General features: G+C 36.2%; 1 protein-coding gene across 3 annotated transcripts in view; it reads left to right on the forward strand.

Moving 5' to 3' along the window:
- The window catches only part of PARP2 (poly(ADP-ribose) polymerase), a 188,065-nt gene extending 173,769 nt beyond the window's left edge, over positions 1 to 14,296 (forward strand). For all 3 annotated transcript variants that reach the window (XM_089813536.1, XM_089813537.1, XM_089813538.1), the window contains 2 exons: positions 12,631 to 12,733; positions 13,938 to 14,296. In XM_089813536.1, coding sequence (XP_089669662.1) covers positions 12,631 to 12,733; positions 13,938 to 14,033 — 199 coding nt within the window. In that variant the 3' untranslated portion in view covers positions 14,034 to 14,296. The remainder of the gene's footprint in view (positions 1 to 12,630; positions 12,734 to 13,937) is intronic.
- Positions 14,297 to 14,540: the final 244 nt, after the last annotated feature.

The following is a 14,540-nucleotide window of genomic DNA, read 5'->3' on the forward strand; positions in this document are numbered from 1 at the left end:
AAGATCGAATAATTTGCAGATCCAAAGTCCACAAATGTCTTCACAATGAAGAAGTAGAAGAGTTCTCCAATCCAAGCATGTCCAAATGAGAGGCCCAGCCCTCTATTTATTCACTTTTCTAAGAAGTTGCTAGAACTTCTAGAAACATCCTTTATAAATTCTCATTATAATGCACTTTTTATAATAAAGTAATTTTATAAAATAAAAAGTGCAACCCAAATTAAAATTATAACATGTGGGCCCCAATATCGCATAATGATAAAATATAACCTCTTAACACTTCTTCAAGAGCAAGATATGACTATCTGATCCGCAGAATTGACTCTCTTTCCACACCATTTGCCTATGAGAGTCTGGAATAGGCAAATCCATGATCAATGCCATGTCGAACTAAAGAGGGGACATTACAAATTAGAGGAGGCTAGGGAAGAAGCATCCATAAAGTTATAGGTCCATCATGCCCAGATGAAAATGACATTTGATAAGAAGTCTTCCCCTAGGTTATTTTAGGAAGGAGATTTGGTTTTTGAATTGGATGAATTAAAAAAAAAGTTGGGAGACACACTAAGTTTGATGCTATGTGGGATGACCCATATGTGATTACAGGATGCAAGCAACATAATGCCTTCCAGTTGGCGAAACTAAATGGAGAAGAGTTGCCCATCTCAGTGAATGGGATCTACCTCAAGCTCTATTATTGAGGTGATGCTTTTAGCTTTAACAAATGCTTGGCACAATAGTTTAGTTTTATTTCAGTTCAGTTTTTCGTATCCCCTAAGTACTGGTGCACAATTAGTGTTACTGATAGGAGGAATAAGCTTGAAAATACTGCTTGTACACATCTCACCTCAATTGAATGAACATTTATCATTCATAACACTGTTGGGGATATGCTACAAATGATTAAAATTAGTCCAACAGAAATAGGTGTTGGGAAAGCTAATTTCTAGCATGTGTGTTGTTGTTGGGTTCTGGTATTCTTTGTTTGGTTTCTGTTCTAGTTTTGTCTTGAAGGAGTTGTTTTCTTGCATCACATTGTAGGGGGTTATACATCATTAATGCACATATTGTTACTGGAGTTAATTTTCATTAAGTTGAGGTTTGTGTTGTGTCAAGGATTTCATACTCTATGCCCGTTAGGTATGCAAAGGCAATCGGTCATGTGCTTAGCTCACAAGCAGTCACTCGAAGTCATCAAGAATGTTACCCATTTTCATACAGTTCAATTGGGAGTGTTTTTCTTAATGCTCGTTGTTAGTTTGAGTTATGCATTTTGATCTCTCGCATTAAGTATGTTGAAGTATAGTATTAGTCGAAGTGATATACTCATTATATTGAGTATTTGTATTCATGATTTACATGAACATTGTCTTATGTCTTATATCATTGATAAGAACAACACACACACACACACACATATATATTTCTGCCTATTCATAAATGACTTTACTTATCAAATCAGGCTCTTATTATAGGAAGAGACTATTATGTTATCGGGGTTCTTGAATGTATTTGCCAATGCCACCAATTGGTTATTAGTGAAGAAGCAAACTAATTGTATTTGCTTATGTCATGTCCCCTTTCTAGTGACATAACTTTTACCGGGGATTTGCCTATCATTGACTCTCGTAGGCAAGTGATTTGGAATGAGAGTCATTCTGTTGACAGATGATTACATTCTTGCTCTCAGGAAGTTATTATTCAGTAAGCGGGGCCTACTTGTTTAATGTCGAATTGAGATTGTATTTTAACTTTATAAAGTTATTTATTTAATTTTATAAAGTTAATTAATAATTAAATACATTATAATAAGTTGTTTTGGAAGTTTCCAGCGACTTCTCAAAAAAGTGAATAAATAGAGGACAAGAGGCACCCATTTTGGACAAGCGATTTTGTGGATTCGATTTCTATTTCAATTGGGGCAATTTGTAGTCATTGGTCTGCAAATTTCCATTAGGTCTTTGGGAACGAAAACTCCCTTGGATCTGCATAACTGAGGAGGTGAAATATCCTCCGAAGGGTTGCACATTGGAGGTGGTCTTCAGCCATTTCATGTCGGGCTTATTTGCATATTCAGATTATTTGAAGGATGACAACTTCTTGGAGTCCTGAGAACTGAAGAATTTGAAGGACGTTGGGAAGACATTAATCCTACCTATCTGTTCCAGACGAGTCAAGGAAAAGGTTACCATTTGCAAACTATCGCACCAGTTATACAAAGACGGCTCATTATTCAAATTTCGATCATCTACAGTACAGGATTGAGCCCAGGCCAGTTCCGTTATTTTTGGACAACAATTATCATAAAAAAAGCGTCCAAATTCGTGCGGCAGTTGATATCAGTGTTTACGCAGATTAAAGAGAGGCAAGCCATAAACAGAGTCGAACTCCATTATTCGAATCCGTAGGACTGCAATCCAGGTCCGTGGATCAATTTGAAGGGTCGAAGATCAGCGGGAGCTTAAATCGTTCCTTGCAAAGGATTATAGGCGAGTTTCGGGCCAGAAAGGAGATACTTTGCCACGCGACTTAAGACTCAAGACTTTATAATGTGCAAGACGACAACCATGACCACAGTCGGGATCAATATCGACGGGTGAGCGAGGGCATTTTTTTTGCGGGTCTGGGCATTTTCACAGCGGGTTACACATTATATAATACGCGGCAGGAACCAGACATTGCTTGTTTCAATATCTACTGATGACTGCATGCAAATTCGGCACTTATATCTGCCCAGGTTCCAAATGTTTATTATGTGTTTTTGCTAATGTAATGACAGGATTATATATATTGATGAATGAAGAAAACATTGCAGACTACTTATTACATGCATTTGCCGTGATTACTAAATTATTTTTCCATATATAACAGAGTTAGACTATAATCCTAATTTTCATGGATTTGCTTATTTAGTCAAAGTATTTTAATTCCCTAGTATAATATCAGATTTGATTCGCAAGGGTCATCTCAGCTTATACACCAGCAGTGATCAGTTATGTCCACATAGGGACATGAACCTACGTTGGCTTTGGCCACAACTAGTCATGTGTCTATGGGGACATGGCTTTGTTCATATTTAACATAGAGCAATCGGGGAAGACTGATATCAACATCCAGTAGTACTTTTACATTCAGTAGAGCTGCCTGCCCAATCAGAATTTCAATATCCATGAAGATTGATTTCAATTTGATCATATCCGAGTCCCATACCAACTGTACCTCTTAGATATCTTAAGATATATTTGGCTGCCATTAGATGTATCTTCTTTGGTGCACACATGAACTGACTTAAGGTATTAGTAGCATAAGAAATATCGGTTGGGAACATCTTTAGTCTTAAGGAGCAAAATATAAAAACCCTCACATTAAAAATGAAGGTTGTGGGTGTCATTTCCTGTGGAGATGTTTGGGCTTAAAACGACAATCGAATATATAATGGACATTTTAATGCCATTACAAAGGAAAATGCAGATGGAGCAGCTACTTGGTTTGATAGTTTTAAACACGAAAGAAAGCAACATATAGCTGAGGATCTCTTTTTTTCCAAATAGAGAAACTGACAGGGTTTGAACTATGTCAAAAGAAGCTCAAAATACCAAGACTGCTGGTATTTCTATAGTGCAAAATAAGCTCTTTCTTTCCTGTTCAAAATTTAACCCAAACCCATATAGTAAAGTACGAATCTCAGTGATACATGTCAGAAAATTTATGCATGCTACAAGACAAGATAGAAATGCAGACATGGCTGCTATTGAAAACATATCTTGAGCAGAGATTAAACAAAAAATAAAAGTATGGCATTACATTCAAAATCAAACAATATAAAAACCAATGAGAAAGTTTGTACTTGACAGAATTCAAAGTCCATGTCATGCATTGAAGGTAAAGGCCATGACCCACACAGAAAGACATGGAAACACCTACCATGCAAAGTTGCAAACCCTCATATGGGTGGCGCTACTGTCGAGGCATAATGGTGGTCCAGAAAGTCATTTAAGGTTTTCTTAATCCTCTTTTACCACAGACCCCATGCAGTTCCCCTTTATATATTTTAGTGTCTCTTTGAAGTCTTCGATAGTGAATGTGTGGGTTGAGTTATTCTCCACTCCCCATTAATTATGTTTTGATATTACTGTTGTTAGAGTAAAGTATTAATTTAATTATATTAATTAAATTGCTTTTATTACTGTCTTAAGATTTCACTTTCATACACTGGCATTGTCACATTTAATAATCAAATGTTTTACTTCTCAGGGTTTCCCTTTTAGGTTTTGATCTATTTCTACAAGGACTGATCCACTGTATATTTTACTTATTCTTTTTGTCTGATAATATATTCATGCATATATTTAGAGCCAAACCCTTGTCCTTTTCTTCTCTCTACTTCTTTGTGATAGGTTCTTCCATGCAGGTGTTCTTCGGGTTCTATGAAGTTGTATTGCTCAAATTCTACAAGGGTATTAGAGCCGAATTTGCTGCAACTTGTTCAAGTTTTGAAGCTATTAGAGAAACAAGGGTTTGAGTTGATCAGATAGGTTTTTTTATTGTAATAGGGGGGTCACTATTTTTTGGTGAACTTTGAGCTCAAACGGACCTTATCGTTGAGCTTGGAGTGCCCCAAAACCCCTCTTTTAATATGAAACATGTCTAGTTTGGACACAATTGTGCGGAGATGCAAATTTGTTTTGGCTAACAAGAAAAAAGCACTTTAAAAGAATGTAGTGGCCTTTTAAAAGGCGTCACCTAGTGGTTACCAGCCAACCGCCAAGCAGGTACTGACTAGCTGTTGCGTTGCCCTTCCGTAGCCATAGTGGCTTTGCTGTTAGTGTGTTGTGCTACCACCACCTCAGCCAACTTCCACCGCCCGGTTCTGCAAAGCCTCTGCAACAGTGATATGGCATTAAGTGGCTTGGTTTTTTAGCCCCCATGGGTTTTTTAAAGCCCTTTTTTGCATTTTGGGTGTACTTGCACAAAAATGGTCATATCTTGAGCATACGGTGTCAAAATTGGGCAGACGAGATATTGTCAAAAAGCTGATTCTGACAACTGTCCAATGGTGCAGGTTTGATCATATGGTTTTGCTGTTTTGATCTTTGATTCCATAGTTAAAGCCAAAAGTTCCTTTTTGCACTCTGGGAGGCAAATCTTTTGCATCCAAACTTTGTTTTGCGCCAACGAGAAGGCATTAGAAATGTCTTGCATTGCTTTATCCAAATTTGTGGTTTTTTCATCATAAATTCCTCTAGGTACACATGCTCTTGTTATGAGCATTTCTTGTTCTTTGTTGCTTTTATGACTTTCAGATTGTACTGGGTTTTGGTTTCTTGAATTGTGGTTGGTGTTTTTTTTTGGCATTTTGTCATTTGTATCATAAACCAAAATATATAAACACAAGAACAAAAAACCCCTTCTACATCTTCTGTCTAGTTCTTAAAAATCATTAAAATAATAAAAACTCAGAGTAGTTGAGGCACAATTTACAACATGGAAGACTCATCTTTTGTTGAGCCCCTTACCCTACACAATTATCACATCTGGAAAGCTTGTATAAGAAGACTTCTCAAGTCATGAGGGTTATGACCTTGTTTGGATGAGGTTCAACCTTAGTTGACACACCCTTTTGAGGTTATGTAACATAGGTTCAAGATGGATCAGGCTATGGGTTTGTTATCTTTACATGTTACAAACAGTCTCCTCTTTCATCTAGATGGTTGTCTTACTCCTTGGGCTATATGGTTAAAGTTTAAGGGACTTTTTGACACCATCAATGAGTTTCGAGCACTTCAGATTGAGGTAGAGTTGACTTCCTTGGTACTTGATTCTCTTTTCTATATTGAGGACTTTTTGATGAAATTCAAACAACAAAGATCTTTGCTACATGGTTGTAGAAAGAACAAAATTGATCAAATGCGTATTTATTTGATTCTGTCAAAGCTTCAAGGGAACTTTCAGATTTTCTCATCTTCTCACTCTACTATGAATGCTTTAGGTCCTAGATTCACCATGCCTACACTTGAGGTCTTCTGTGATTAGTTGACTAGAGAGCATGCCAAGCTTACATAGTTGGATTGTCTAATAGGATCAAGAAGCATGCATTGGTTGCTTAGACAATAAGGAAAGCAAAAATATAAACTAAAGCCAAAATCAAATTCAACTTGCAGTGATAATTCCTCAAGGAAACTTCCGAATTAGATACACGAAAATCCACTCCGAAGGGTAAAACTTCTGAGTCTGAGGAGTCTTCCTCCAAGATTAAGAAGTTCACAAGTGATTTTTGCGGTTTTTGTGGCAAGGAAGGGCATCCTCCTCAAGGCAACTCCCAAATTAGATACACGGAAATCCACTCTGAAGGGTAAAACTTCTAAGTCTGACGAGTCTTCCTCCAAGATTAAGAAATTCACAAGTGATTTTTGTGGTTTTTGTGGCAAGGAAAGACATCTAATTTCTAGGTGTTGGAAATGACTTGAGGCTCTAGAGGAAGTTGTTCATATCTTGAGCATACGGTGTCAGAATTGGGCAAATGAAATATCGTTGGAAAGCTGATTTTGACAACTATCCAATGATGCAGGTTTGATCAATCTAGTTTTGCCATTTTTATCTTTGTTTTCACAATTACAGCAAAAAGTTCCTATTTGCACTCCGGGAGGCAAATCTTTTGCATCCAGACTCCGTTTTGCGACAACGAGAAGGCATTAGAAAGATCTTGCAGTGCTCTAACCAAATCTGTGGTTTTTCCATCATAAATTCCTCCAGATACACAAGCTCTTGTTATGAACATTTCTTGTTCTTTGTTGCTTTTACGAGTTTTAGATTGTACTGGGGTTTGGTTTCTTGAATTGTGGTTGGTGTTTTTTTTAACATTTCGTCATTTGTATCAAAAACCAAAATATATAAACACAAAAAAAAAACCCCTTCTGCATCTTCTGTCTAGTTTTGAAAGATCATTATAATAATAAAAATTCAGAGTAGTTGAGGCACAATTTACAACATGGAAGACTCATCTTCTGTTGAGCCCCTTACCTTGCACAATTATCACATTTAGAATTTTTTGCACTGAGCATGGTTTTCAACATTAGTTTTCAGTGTGTGCCCAAGTGGGCTCATTGCATTGTTGATGCAACTGGACCTTTGGCAGGAGATCCTTTAGATTCTCATTGCGCTCATGCTCAGACATCTGGTACTGGTCTTTTGAGTCATGCCATTTTAGATGATCTTCAGAAGTTTTTGGAGGCGACATGATATCTTGAGTGCAATAAGGCTATGGATGAGTACTCTTCTTTGAAGAATCACACTTGGGATCTTTATCATCTTTCGAAAGGAAGAAAGTTGGTTTGATGCAAGTGGGTGTACCGTACCAAGTTTGCTGCAAATATTTTTATTGATAGGTATAAGACATGTCCTGTTGGAAGGGGTTTTCACAAGTGGAGGCTATTTATTACTTTGAGACTTTTACTCTTGTCAATGAATTCTATTTGACTTTTACTTTCTCTTGCAACTTCTCAGAGATGAACAGTATATCAAATGGATGTGAAGAGTGCTTTCTTGCATTGGGATCTTCATGAGGAGATTTATGTGGAGCAACCTCAAGGTTTTGTGCAGGACTCTTCTATCGTGTGCAAACTTAGGAGATCTTTTATATGGTCTTAAACGTGCCCTTCAAGCTTGTTATGAGAAGATGAACTCTTTTTTGCTTGCTTCCCACTTCACACACTATCATTTCAAACCTAGAATGTACATTCAACATCATGGGGTTGATCTTTTGATACTTGTGCTATATGTTGATGATCTCATTATTACAGGTAGCTCATCCTCTATGATTAAGAGTGTTCAACAAGCTTTGATGGAGAGGTTTGAGATGACAGATCTTGGTCTTCTACACTATTTTTTAAGCCTATAGGTTATTGATTCTTCAGATGGGATTTCCATACGCTAGCAGAAGTATGCTCTTGATAAGCTTCAGAGGTTCAACATGCTTGATTGCAAGCTTGCTCCCACACCTTTTCAATCAGGTTTTGTTTTATCTACCACTTGCTCTACTCCTACAGTAGATTCCAGATTATACAAACAACTCGTGGATAGTTTGTTGCACTTGACACACACTTGTCCTAATCTTTCCTTTGTGGTTAGACTTGTCTCTAGATTCTCACATGATCTTCATGAGTCATTGGCAAGCTGCCAAATGTATCTTGAGGTACATTAGGGGCACTACATTTTATGAAATTCACTACACATTAGGGGTTGTTCACATTGTTGATTACACAGACTCATATTGGGCTAGTGATATTGATGATCGGAAGTCCACTTCTGGCTTTGCCTTCTGTCTTGGTTTTGGTCTTATCACATGGTCTGAGTAGTTGTGCTAGCTAGTGAGGAGGTTTTATGGCTTCGACAATTGATGATAGAGTTTGATTTCCCCACTAATAGTCCCACTATTATCTGGTGCGACAATCAGAGTGCTTTTCACATTTCTTGCTACCTTGTTCAGCATCAAAGGATCAAACATATTTAGATCCGTATGCACTTTATCAAGCAATTGATTCAGGATGGTTTTTTCATCTTGGAGCACATTCCCACTACAGAGCAAGTTGCTGACATCTTCACTAAACTTTTTGCATCTATGCGGTATCTTCAACTGCGTTCTATTCTTGGGGTGAAGAAAGTTTTCATTGGGGGGTCTTAGTGATGCCTGCTTTCCTTTTTTTCAGCATTCTTTCTATCTCTTTTTGGTGTAGGGTTTTTCCCATGTAGTTTTCTCTATTTTTTTGTTTTATAGGGATTTGGTTGTGATTGGGTACCTCATCAGGCCATGTTGCTAGGACCCATGTATGCTTTCAATATTGTAGTTCCTTTGTTTTCTTTTTTGCATTGTTTGTAGCTGCATTGTTGCTCATCTTAAGAGGGTGTGTTAGAGTTAAATATTAATTTAATCATATTAATTAAATTAACTTTACTACCATCTTAAGATTTCACTTTCACGCACTTGCATTAGTCACATTTCAATAATTAAATTAATTATTAAATGTTTAATCTCTTAGGGTTTCCCTTTTAGGTTTTGATCTCCTTCTATAAGGATTGATCCATTGTATGTTTTACTTTTTGTCTGATAATATATTCTTGCATATTTTCAAAGCCAAACCCTTGTTCTTTTCTTCTCTTTGCTTTTCTGTGACAGGTTCTTGCATGCAGGTGTTCTTCGGGTTCTGTGAATTTGTATTGCTCAAATTCTACAAATGTGTCATGCATTAATATGTTTCCCCTTTAACATATGACTTTAAGGCAATATTACTCGTTACATGGCCCCTGTTTTTCATGCAATGAATATTATTGGCATAAAATGCTAAGAATGGGAGGTTACTCATTATTTTTTCTGCTAGGCCATGGGTATGGGGGAATTATTTCTGCCTTTTGTTAGATACCCCTAGATGGTCCACATTAAGAAGGGGAGGAGTTTGACCCTATTTTAACCCTACAATTCGCATATTTTTTGGTTGACTGTCTAATGGGTGGCATGTGATGCAGAGTTAAGAGGCGTTGTTATTTCAATTTGTTTTTCAGTTCTTACTTTTCCTTCTATTGCAGCTCTCTTCTTGTAGAGAGAATCATCTTGTAACTTTGAAATGATAATTCAAAATTTTGGAGATTGGATCCTGAAAATCAAAGTGTTGTGATTTACCTGTCCTATCTAGTTTGATCAAAGATATGTGTATTAGCTTGGATTTGTTGTTGTTTTCCTAAATCCTCCATTCCTTAGTTAATGCAAGTATTGTTATCAGACAAACATATTCTAGTGCAGGTTATATGTTGTGTGTGATTTATATTTGTCTAGTTGTGAAGGCCTGTTATTTTTCCTTCTAGATTGATTACAACACTTTTGTATGAATTGCTCATGGACTACACACAATTAGAGAGGTGGAGAAATCTAAGCTCTTGTTATTCGGTGGCTATGAGTAAAGATCTATAGACTGTAAACTTAAATCTTTGGTAGATCATTTAATTAGCTTAGCTTCAGTTTTATGTGCTTTCTTTCCCTTTTCCGATCAAGTTCAGGTTGAGTTTTAAGAGAACTAGCTCTCTCTGGAGGTCTATCCTTGATGTAGGAGTATCCTGGCTGTAAGGGCAATCTTGCATCACCCAAAATTATTTCTTTTTCAATTTCTAGTTTTCCAGTTTTTGTGTTTTTAATAAGGGTTATTCTTGTACAAAGTTTCTATTTGAGGGAGCTTGCTAATTTTAGTAAGTTGGTATTATATGCTCAAATTGTTCTAATCTCATTTATGGAGGTTCATCTTTGACATATCAGCCTGCTAGTTGAGTTTTATTGTCATATTGGTGCAGTCATTGCAGATTTTCAGTATGAAATTTGGCTATCCAAACTTCAGGTCCAACGATGAAAGCCTCCATGACTTCGAAACAAGGCGAAACCTAAGCTGATGGACGCTTGCGCAACCAGCTGCTGTAGATCGCTAGCCGAGGATTCTAGAATGGGGTTATAATAGCCCATCGGGTCAACGGTTTGTTAGTTATGGTCTCCAGAAGTGGACTCATCTGAAAATGTAATTTATAAACTGTCTTGAGTCGATCATATGTAATAAAATGTAATGAAATAATATAATGTGAGGTTGGTCAGCCTCAAGGGTTGGGGCCTAGTGTCTAGAACCTTCCCGGGCGGTTAAAAGTGCTTATATAAGGAAGACCCATAGGTTGTCTCGGGCAGTTCTGGGTGATAGTCGCATCTCTGCCTTGCAGATTGTTGTAAGGAAGGTGCCCATGTGGGTTTGCATAGTGTAATTTTGTAATTCTGCATTTGCGGTAATAATAAGCTCATATTTTGTTCTCTCTATTTGTGTTGTTCTTTGTTTTTGTTGTTTGTTGTGGTATTAAGGGTTCACTCTTCATCAGTCCTCGCTATAGGTGGCCCACAGCCCGAGGATAATCCCATTGTGTCAACAGGTGAATCCTATTTAGCTCCTTGGCGCAACCTATATTGACAACAGTAATAAAAAAGAATACATTAATGGAATAAAGGTATATTATTCAAACATAATTAGAGTTATTAATAAAGAAACAAAATTACCATGTAGGATGAATATTTATGTTTTTAAAGGTGAATCATGATGTTGCTAAATGAAATTGGCTCTTGGGATGATATAACAAAAGCATTGTTTGAAGGACAGAATGTGTAGATGGAACAAAGAGCTATATCATCTATACCCTAGACGATTGAAACATATGAAGTGCAGATATTTATGAATAATATATGCAAATTATGAAAGCAGGATACTGATGGCAGCTGAGTTAAAGCAGATTTGTTGGTAAATGGCATGATCATACAAAAGGTCAATTTGTTTGAAAGAGGTGCATTGTTTCATGAAGAGATAAAGATATAAAACGGAGTAAGATTTCATGAAGATGATGTGTGTAAGGCATATCATCAAATGAAGAGAAAATAAATAGGAGAGTATGTGCAGAAATGAAGCATAGTAGAGAAAATAAAAGAGAGATTTGAAGGCTGAATTAAGATGAATTCAGAAGCAAATTTGTAGGGGAGGATGAAAGATATTTGCAAAGCATGTTGAAGAAGATACAAATCAGGATTATTAGTAGTTTTAAAGGAAATATGTGACCAGGATTATAGCAGACTTGAGAGTTTTGAGCAGATTGATATTCAGATTTATAGCAGATTTCTACATTATAATATATGAAATTTTCTTAAGAAGAATATAATACAGATTTTGTGAAGGAATCATAATGTCCATCATCTTTTGGAGCAACATAGGGGGTGGTACTTTTCTTTGGAAGTTGGTGTTTCCTAAAGGAGATATTGGTGTCTTTCTAGCAGGTTCAAATCAAATGAGGGGTTGGTGCCTATGAAATCATAAAAAGAAGAATTCAAATAGAAGCATTATTGTGCTTTGGCTTTCTCCTTCAAGGGTTTCCATGTAAATATTGTGCATCTTATGTTTTTATGTGCATGATTATTGTTCAGTAAATGATATTGTTATTGATCAAGTTTTAAATATGGTATTAAGTTTAAAGAAGTACTATTGTTATACTGATTTAGCTACCCTCTCCCTAACCTACCGAACTGTCCTCTCGCTCCTTGCCTCCCTTTCAGGATAATTGTGCTTTCATCACCAGGCATTATTTCTCATTAAGTATCAGAATATTTTCTATTGCTTAATAGTGTCCAAAATTTATAGGTGCAACAGAAAATAAGCTTGTTTTTCTAATTGATTTAGGAACCCTTTTGCTGTTAGCTTTTGTGTATTTCTATTTGGTTTATATGTACATGAGACTGGCAATGGCTTAATTTGTTGCTTCAAACACATTTTCAATTTATGTCTATTTCAGTGGTTTTCTTCTTACTCAAGGTGATCAACAGTGTGTTAGTTTGCATGTATTGTATCTATATGCTCTCAAAGTATGTCTGAATGTGACTTTAAAATGTGATTATGCAATGCCGTGTTTAGGTTGCTCAAACATCGTTTTTTCTATGCATATGCCATTATTGATGTCCTTACAATGTTTTATTTAAAAATTGTTGAATGTGAATATTGATAGAAGCTTGGAATGAGGGTGACTTGAGTTTGTGAATTCTGTAAATAATGGGTAGTTTTATTTATTGTGCAGCACAAAAGGAGTTGGTGCAACAGCACCTGATCCTTCAAAATGCCACATTCTTCCTGATGGATTAATTATCCCATTGGGTACACCAAAGCAATCTAACACTAAAGTAAGTCAACATTTTTATTATCAAGTGTCTTAGTGCTACTAATGCCATATTTCTTTTATTAAAGTCGCTTAAACTGTGACATAACAACTTAATAAAAATTAACAGTCAAAAGTTCATAGTTACCCAAGGGCCGAAACTACATTAGTCAGAGCACTAGATAAAGAATTAGCAATGAAATTTTGGTAGCTAATCATCTGCAAAGTTGAGAAATTGATGAATAGACTAAAAGAAAATGTTTTGAGTGTTTTCTTAATTTCTTTGATACCCTACCGTTTTAAACTGGAAATATTGTTCATTGTGGTCAAATTATGCATGAAATGATTCCTTATCTTGTTTTCCTCCTGTTCGTCCCAAAATTGTGGAACAAACCATGATGTGATCATTTGGGTCACAAAATACCCAGCATGCGAGTGAGATAATCTTTCCCCTCTATCTTAATTTTTTCAAAATTTGAAATCTCTGGTGTGTGAGCCCATGACCAGAGGGGGAAGAAAACCGTAGCTTGCCAATTCAGTTGCTACTGCTGCAAAAGCAGCTGACTAACCTCTTGGAACTTTTAAAGGAATCTCATTTCTAATGCTTTTGTCTTCTGATAAGAACATGCATGACTCTGTTTGGAAAGATTTAGAAAACTTACTATTTTTTCTTTAGGAATGGTCCCTTTAACCTCATCATTTTGAGATGGTCCCGATCTTTAGGTGGCTATTTTCTTCACTGTAGATAAGGGTGAAGTTAAAAAAATGTAAACTCATGTGTACTGCATTTATCTTGTGTTTTGAATCTTTCCCATTTTCATCATTCACCGAGTGAGCCAAACTTTTTTGTTGATGTTGATAATATACTAATTCCATGGCAGCAGGAAGCAAGATAGAAGAGTTGGTATATTTTATACTGTCTTGTTTGTACATAACACATGAAGGTTATATCCATTATTAGGTGGTAACTTTACATAAGAGAATCACAGTACTTTTTGTATTGCAGTAGTTCTTTAGTTCACTGTAATAATTTTGTAGTGTAATAAGGTAAGTGAATATGTCTATCTGCGTAAATGAAACTTACACTAGAGGTCTTAGTTTGATGAAACTTTATTTTCTGCCTGCAAAACAAATCACGGGCATGCATAAAATTGTTACTAAATAGTTCCATCTCATAAATCTTTTGCAAATATTGGTCTGTCTAGTAATTTGGTTTTACTATTGTGCAGGCCCACACCTCACTTCTGTATAATGAATTCATTGTTTACAATGTGGAGCAAATACGTATGCGGTACATTGTTCAAGTGAAGTTCAACTTTAGTTGATAGAACCTCAATGAAAATGAGTCCCACTATAATTGTGGCTTCAGCATTTGAAGAAGTCCATCTTTATTGTTGGTAGGCATTAAAAATTCTAAACAAAAAGTAAATGGGAAAAGGCCTCCTTTTATGGGCGGGCTTGATTGCTCACATATTTCTTACTAAATAGAAGGATTGAGTTTTGACAAATTATGTTTTAGTTTGTTCAAAGTCTCAACAATTTATTGAAGACATTAGAAATGGCAAGAAAGAACACTCTTATCTTTTCATTCTCCTCTTCGGTATTATTGCTTCATGATGCTATTTTGCTTTGTTGATTCTCTTCTATTATCTACATTACAGTTTCTATGAATTGGCTAGTTGCTGTCATTTTGGTTCTTTGACGTTAGAAGGAAATTTGTGTCCAAGACGACTTAGCATACTTTGGGGGATGTCTGTAACATCTCAATCGGACTTAGGTTTCCAACTACCCAGAGTATAGGGCATGATTATGCTGTTTACTTTAGTGTTGGC

This window comes from Cupressus sempervirens, chromosome 2 (assembly GCF_028749045.1).
Source record: "Cupressus sempervirens isolate cs-2001-9-10 chromosome 2, ASM2874904v1, whole genome shotgun sequence".
NCBI classification, from domain to species: Eukaryota; Viridiplantae; Streptophyta; class Pinopsida; order Cupressales; family Cupressaceae; genus Cupressus; species Cupressus sempervirens.